At 40.2% G+C, this 8190-nt stretch overlaps 1 protein-coding gene across 1 annotated transcript; it reads left to right on the top strand.

Annotated features, from left to right (window-relative positions):
• The first annotated feature begins 3639 nt into the window (after positions 1 to 3639).
• Positions 3640 to 7514, top strand: SAP18 (Sin3A associated protein 18). The gene is made up of 4 exons (XM_074303677.1): positions 3640 to 3882; positions 4107 to 4216; positions 6224 to 6346; positions 6578 to 7514. Exons 1-4 carry the CDS (start codon positions 3754 to 3756, stop codon positions 6732 to 6734), a joined length of 519 nt encoding a protein of 172 aa, XP_074159778.1. The 5' UTR covers positions 3640 to 3753; the 3' UTR covers positions 6735 to 7514.
• Positions 7515 to 8190: the final 676 nt, after the last annotated feature.

Raw genomic sequence — 8190 nt, 5'->3', positions numbered from 1 at the left:
CTGCAGCCTTTGACATTGCTAATCATTTTCTCTTTCTTGATACTCTCTTTTCTCAAGTTTTTGGGACACTACTCTCCTGGATGTCCTCCTGGTAACCTACCTATCTGATAATTTCTTCTAGTTCTTTGCTGGATTCTCATTCAGATCTTCCCCTCTAACTGTTGGCTTCTCTCAGGGTTCCCTGGGTCTTCTCTTCTTCCTTTATACTTCTTCACTTGCTGATCTCATCAATTCCCATAGATTTAGCTACCATGATGATTCTTGAATCTAGCCAACCTCTTTGCTAACCTCCATCTCATATCACCAATTTTCTTTCAAATAGAGAATATAATAATGTAATGGAAGGGCAGAACCAAGATGGTGAGAGGACACATGCTCTTTTCTGAACTTCTCCCTGAACCCTCAACTAATTACCAAAAGCAGCCTCTGAAGTAATTCTAGACTGGCAGAATTTGCAAATATTGAGAGTGCAGCAAATTAATAGCAAAAGATAATTTTGAAGATTCCCAGGAAAGGTCTGTTTTGGTTAGGTGCAGGATGCCAGCATGTGCTGTGCAGATTCAGGGAGGTGTGGTCTCTGTGGGGTGGTGCAGACTCCCTGTGATGAAGAATCTACAGGGAGGACTCTATCACAGTGTCAGTGATCACTCTGTCTTGGTTGCAAGCCAGTAGATCAGCAGAGAAGTTATAAAACATCCAACACAAACACAAAAGATCAGTAGTGAACCCCAAAACACCAAAATCTCATGGGAGCTGGCCACACCCACCCAGCACTGGGAGTGGCTCAGCACAATCCCAGCACAGAGCTGCCACTCCATTGTTGCCTGTAGAGGAAACTTGGAAAACCTTCTTTGCCCTGACAGCAGATCCCAACTTTTTTAAAAAATGAGTAAAAAGGTAAAGCAAGCTCTAACTATATAGCTTGTATGATGAAAGAGAAAAACAGATTTCAAACCCTGAGGAGACTAAAAGCAGATTGTCTCCAGATGAAGCTCCAAAGGGTGATATAAACTGGGCCCCACCACATAAGACTCTCCTAGAAGAAATTTTAAAGGATTTCAAGAGAGCTAAAAGAAAAATGGGGAAAGGCAAGGAAAACTCTGCAAGAGGGTTTAGAAAAGGCATATAACTCATTAAAAGATAGATTTGATAAAGTGGAAAAAGAAAACAACTCCTGAAAAACAGAATTTGTGAAATAGAAAAGGTAAATAACTCCCAGGAAAACAGAATTTGTGAAGTGGAAAAAGAAAATAATTCCTTAAAAACAATTTGTGAAATGGGAAAAACTTCCATAGAACAAAACAACTCATTTAAAAACACAATTGGACAAATACAAAAAGAAGAAAAGTAAATGAAGAAAATAATTCACTAAAAATCAGAATTGAACAAATTGAAATGAATGACTTGATGAGACATCAAGCATCAGTCAAGCAAAACCAAAAATTAAAAAATAAAAAAAATAGAAAAAAATTTAAAATACCTACTTGGGAAAACAACTGACCTGGAAAATAGATCTAGGAGAGACAGCCTAAGGATTATTAGACTCCCTGAAAAACATGATGAAAAAAAGTGCCCAGACACTGTTTTTCAGGAAATCATCAAAGATTTCTGACCTGAAGTCATAGAATCAGAAGGTAAAATAGCCACTGAAAGAATTCACTGATCACTTCCTGAAAGAGACTGCAAAATTAAAATTCCAAGGAATATCGTGGCTAAATTTCAGAACTATCACACCAAGGAAAAAATATTGTAAGCAGCCAGAAAAAAACAATTCAAATACCAAGGAGCCACAATAAGGATTACTCAGGATCCACATTAAAGGATTGAAGGCCCTGAAATCTGATAGTCCAAAAGGCAATGGAACTTGGAATGCAGCCAAGAATAAACTATCCTGCTAAACTGAGCATTTTCTTCCAGGAAAGAAGATGGGCATTCAATGAAACAGGAAATATAGGACTCAAGAGAAGCATAAAAAGGTATGTGAAAAGGTGAAGAACTTACAGATCAAGCACATATTGATCAGTGACTGTTAGCTAAATTAGCTGAAGCCTTAAGGCCTTAGTTTTGGCTTCTCCAGAGTCATGTGATTTTAGGTAAGGCCTGGACTACATTTCATTGTCCAAAGGGATTAAAAAAGAATACATGGCCAGAGTAGCTATACCATTACCTCATTTTCTGCATTCTACTAGCCAAATAAGGGAATAAAGACTTATGTGGCCAATCACACCATATAGAGTGTGGGATTTGGGGGGGTTCTTTGTCTGAAATGTATAAAAGCTGTGACATTCTCAGGGGAGTGGGCCTCCTGCTATGAGTCTGTTTCTCAGTGGGATTGCTCCACCTCTCATGAGACACTATAATAAATAATTTGCTTTCCATGAGTGATCTCTGAGTAGTCATTTTTGGGTAAGGATCTTTTTATGTCCCCCACAAAGGTAAAAAGAACTCTTGAGCACTGTATTTCTGTTATTTTTTTTTTTTTTTTTTTTGAGGCTGGGGTTAAGTGACTTGCCCAGGGTCACAACTAGGAAGTGTTAAGTGTCTGAGACCAGATTTAAACTCAGGTCCTCCTGAATTCATGGCTGGTGCTCTATCCACTGCGCCACCTAGCTGCCCCCTATGTACTGTTATGGGTATGCATAGAGAGTCCATGTATAATTTGATTTTACTGTTATAATATAAAAAAGGAACTAGTGGTGGAAAGGGGAAAAGTGGATGTAAAATGAGGGAAAGTACATCTCCCAAAGAGGCAAAGGAAACCTATTATATTTGAGAGAAAGAAGAGAGGGGGACACTGTGAATCTTTCGTCAGATTTGGCTCAAAGATAATAAATAACAGCCAGCATCTATTTAACACTTCCTATGAGCCACCAAGGCTCTTTATAAAAATTATTTCAATTGATCCTCACAACAACTCTGGAAGGTGGTTGCTATTATCGGGTCCTTTTACCGAAGAGGAAACTACGGCAGATAGAGGTTAAGTGGCTTGGCCAGTGTTTCAGATCAAATTTGAATTGGGGTCTTCTTGAGTTCAAGCCCTGGTTTGTACAATATGTTTGCATGTGCTGACAATTAGGTGGAGAGTGGGAACTGCCTTTTGTCTCTGAATCTCTAACACTTGGTCCCCTGTACTGCTTGATGTCAATTAGGCTTTGAAGGGCCAATCGAGTAAAAGCATTTCGGCCAAGCCCTTCCATAGAACTTCAGTGATTGTTGGTAAGCAGGCTTAGGTGCGGACCTATCTATTGCGCCCAAAAGCAACCTTTAGAATGGCAAAGAGTACCAAAGGAAGAGCCCAGGAGGGTCAGGAGGAAGCCGGGGAAGAACCTCCGCAGAAGGAGACTGGAGGGAGGAACTGAGGGGATGGGGGAGTAGGGAGGGAGTTAATTTAAGAAACTTTGTTATAAAATCAGTTCCGCATTCTGTGGAAATTGTTATTTTCTCACAGAAGGTGAAAACCGGGTCATTTAAGAAAGAGATGTAAGCACTCCAGAGGCTGGAGGAGATATGGGGAAGAAGGCGGGGCCAGAAGAGTAAACAGGACACGCCCTCTCGCTTGACCCCGCCCCCAGTACTGGTTTCACCCATCCGCCCCACCCGCTGACTCTAAGCTCCCGGAACCGGATGCGCACGCGCCGTTGGGAAGGCCTGGCCATATCGTGCGCCTGCGCCGGAGAGCTGCCTCGCCTTGCCCCGCCTCTTCCCTCCCTATAAGTCTGTCGAGATTCTCCTCGCGAGAGACTTCGTTCATTCATGCTCGCGGCCGGGGTCGGAGGTCATAGTGAGCGTCTAGGAGGCCGAAGGAGGAAGATGGCAGTGGAGTCCCGCGTCACTCAGGAGGAAATTAAGAAGGAACCGGAGAAGCCCATTGACCGGGAGAAGGTGAGGGCCCGGGGCCGCTGGGGTTCCGGCGGAGGCAGGGGCGGAGCCTCTCTGGCGGGTGGGGGTGGGGAACCGCGGCCTGCGAAGGGCGGGCGGCATCTGCTGGGGAGATTGGGGAGGCCGAGGGGGCTGCGGGGTCGGGAGCGGCCGCACGCTGAGGGGGCTGGGCCCAGAGCCTCCTTCCTCGCTCACTGGCATCTCCGCTTCTCCGCCCCCGCACGCAGACGTGCCCGCTGCTTCTGCGGGTCTTCACCACTAATAACGGCCGACACCACCGAGTGGAAGAGTTCTCCCGAGGAAACGTGCCTTCGAGCGAGCTGCAGATCTACACCTGGTGAGAGGTGGTCTGGGGGGGGCCGCTTCTGACCCCGAGGTGTTCCCCTGACCCTCCCGCGCCCCAACCTGGTTAGCACCTGCCCGACCTTACCAGTTTTAGTACCTTTTTGAGGGAACCTTCGAGAAAGCCCTAAACAACTCGGGTAGTTTGGGCCCCCTGGGAGAGAAGAGGTCTTTGTTGAAGCCTTTGGTAGTTCCTTAACCAGTAAAAGTAACGCTAGACGTTTCTGTAGTGCTTAAAAATTTGCAGAACTTTTTGAAGAGATCGCCCTTTGAGCTTCACAAACCACAAGCACCAGGCACAGAGTAGGCACTTTAAAATATTTGTTCGTTGATTGGTTAGCCTTTGAGCTACCCTTGGCATTAATTCATGTTGCCATTTTAATAGGTTTGTTCCCTCCAAGCCCAGGGTTACTTTTAGAGGTTGGAGTTGAACCTGGGTTCCTCTGGACCCAAATCCTCGAGTATTCAGTCTTCACATCACAGACCCATCCCACGTCTTAGACCTCAAGTGCTGGAGCAGGAAAAGTGAATCCGCACCCCCATGGAATCTTGGTGTCTTTGAGTAGTTATTGTTTAAATCTTGGGGTAGTCTGGGGGAGCTGTTGACAACTTCACCTGCCTCTGACTTTGAAGTAAATTCGTAGTGAACAAAGACTTTTGAAAAATGTTTGCTGTGGGCTGATTGGAGGAGACTCAGATATCCATAGATCCTGGAAGGCTGAACCAGTTATTCTACATGAATTCAAAAGAATATCATATATATTTTTCCTCCAAATTCATCATCCTGTGGCTGTAGCAATGAGACTGACAGACCCCCTCCTGGAGAACACAATATATTGGGGGTTTTGTTTATTTTAAGTTAAATGTCTAATAAGAGACATAATGATGAGAATTTAGTTTGCTGCTTAGTATTTTTTTCTACTTAGTACCTATGCCCTTAAGCAGTTGAAAATTGTCTACTCTTTTTGTTTCTGAGCAGGCTTCATGAATTCAAAATTCTCCCTTTTTCTTCACTGTTTTTTTTTTTTCCCCCTCCCCAAGTTTTGGTAAGGTTTTGAGAAGGCAGGCACAATAATGAAGGGGAGTGGGTAGAAAAAAAAAAAAAGTTCAAGAAGAGTGGTTCCGTTACCCCACTAGGAGGACAAACATCAACCCTGTATAGGTGGAAAATATTCAAAACAGCACTTTTGTTGGCAAAAATTGAGAAGTGGGGACCAGTTGACTAGGATATGGTTACACAAATTATGTATTTATAAAAATAATTATTTTGCTGTAACATCTATTATGTCTTGAAAGAAACTTGGCAAGACATGTATGATTTTATACAGAATAAAGTCACAATTGGGAGAAGAGCATATGCAACTAAAGTAATATGAATAAAAAAATCTAAAAAAAGGGAAGCAGAAGTGAGTAATTAGAATGACTAATAATCAGTCTTGAAGAACTGAAGTTGAAGTACACCTCTTTTTGATAGAGGTAAGGGCCTAAAGATGTAGAATATTTAATCTACTATCAGCATAGTTTCACTATTGCTTTTCTTTCTTGGGAGAAGATGGTAGTGGTGGTACTTTTGTGAAGGACATCTAGAAATAGCTGATGTAAAAATAAGACATCAATAAAATTTTAAATATATATTTCCCTGGTATGCTTCTGAATGAGCTGTTGTGGGAAAAGTTCAAAGAAAAACTTGAACTGCATAGAATTATTGGGATTTTTTTTCCTTTTTTTTTTTTTTTTTAAAGAACATGTGTGAACTATATTTAAAAAAAAAATGAAAACTTCCTTTGATACATTGAGGATACATTTTTAATGGTTTTGCAATGTTTCTCAAACTAAACTTGTGTTTAAGAGCAAGAACTGCAGAGCTCTTGAAAACAACTTGCTATAAAACAAGAATAACTTAAGAACGCTTCTGGTGTTTACTTCTTGTTGATAATTTAAAATAGTGGTTTCATTATTATTTTGTTATTTATTCAATTAAATTGAAATTTTCTTCATTTAGGATGGATGCAACCTTGAAAGAATTGACTAGTTTAGTAAAAGAGGTCTACCCAGAAGCTCGAAAGAAGGGTACACACTTCAATTTTGCTATTGTTTTTACGGATCTCAAAAGACCTGGTTATCGGTAGGTAACTCCTATAAATCTAGTTAGAAAACATTCTCACTGTGTTTATATATCAATATAGTAGGTGTTAAAAGCTTATCCAGGGCATAGATAAAATTAACTCCCTCATCTTTGGAGTATTTTAAAGATAATGTAAGAGATGAATTTATCTACTAGTAAATTTTTCTATATTCTCAAAGTAATTAAATATAAATAATTGACACTTTAGATAATTTGTTTCCTTTTCTACAGAGTGAAAGAGATTGGCAGTACTATGTCTGGCAGAAAGGGGACTGATGACTCCATGACCCTACAGTCTCAGAAGTTCCAAATAGGAGATTATTTGGATATAGCAATCACTCCTCCAAATCGGGCACCACCTCCCTCAGGACGGTTGAGACCATATTAAACTTTACTATTTCTTGCATTTGTTTGACATTGTGTCAATATCAGTTCTTCTCTTTATTGCCTTTAAGCTTTGGAAGTCCTATCATCTGTTTTAAAAATTAAACATTGGCTATGTTCTAGTGGTTATTGTGTAAATATTGACAGATGAGATGCCATGTTTTAAATCCTGTATCAAACATAAAGAACATAAAAGTGCTCTTAGCATTCTGATTGAAAGTGTCTTGCTAAAATACGCTTATATAATTAAACCATTTCTGTAACATGAAACAATACTGGGGAACATGAGATATCCAAACTACTTAATTGTTGTAATGTGAAATACAAGCCCAATAGCTCCAGCCCTCACATCTCACATTTTAGAGAAACTTACCAGATTCTAGAGAGAAGGGACAAGAAAAGTGAGTTGGGATTAAGACAAAGTCTAGACTGGAGCTTGAATGGGTTTCAATTTTGAAAGTGGCATTAGTACGAGATTTAGAGCAAAGGAACTTGGAATAAACTGACCAACAATGTAGTATGTGGTATGTGATGAAGTAGAACCTAAGAATCTGCTAAGAGATATTGGGGAGGTAGACCAAATTTTAGAAGTGGAAATATTCAAGACAGAAGGGAGAGGATAGACTGAATGAAGGAACTCAGTCATCTAAACTGCAATAATTCAAGTATGAAAGACAGCATGATTTAATGCAAAGTTTCTTAAACTTGTGATCCCAAATGGAGTTGCATAACAATGGGGATTGCAAAAGTATGACTCTCAATAAATGATTTATATACCTATAAACCCAGGGGCTTGTAATTTCTTGGGTGAAAAGGGGTTCTGAGTGGAAGTTTTAAGAAGCCTGGTTTAGTATAGCCAGGGCCACATCCCTCAACTTTTATGAGTATTCGTTACCCTTTCTAAAATGAATAACCCTGCATGACCTTCCTCAGTCTTTTGTAGACATGCTTCTAACATTTGTTTCTCAGATGCACATCCCAATATGTAATCCATGTAATGTAATAACATTATTTTTGGAAATTTTTTTTTTAATTTTATAATTATACATTTTTTTTGACAGTATATATGCATGAGTAATTTTTTTTTATAACATTATCCCTTGTATTCATTTTTCCAGATTTTCCCCTCCCTCCCTCTACTCCTTCCCCTAGATAACAGGCAATCTCATAGTTTACATGTGTTACAGTATAACCTAGATACAATATATGTGTGTAAATACCATTTTCTTGTTGCACGTTAAATATTGGATTCTGAAGGTATAAGTAACCTGGGTAGATAGACAGTAGTGCTAATATTTTACATTCACTTCCCAGTGTTCCTTCTCTGAGTGTAGTTGTTTCTGTCCATCATTGATCAGCTGGAAGTGAGTTGGATCTTCTTTATGCTGAAGATATCCACTTCCATCAGAATACATCTTCATACAGTATTGTTGTTGAAGTGTATAGTGATCTTCTGGTTC

This window comes from Sminthopsis crassicaudata, chromosome 3 (genome assembly GCF_048593235.1).
Source record: "Sminthopsis crassicaudata isolate SCR6 chromosome 3, ASM4859323v1, whole genome shotgun sequence".
Classification (NCBI taxonomy): Eukaryota; Metazoa; Chordata; class Mammalia; order Dasyuromorphia; family Dasyuridae; genus Sminthopsis; species Sminthopsis crassicaudata.
Note: the sequence above shows the minus strand (reverse complement) of the source record. Positions and strands in the feature narration are given on the sequence as shown.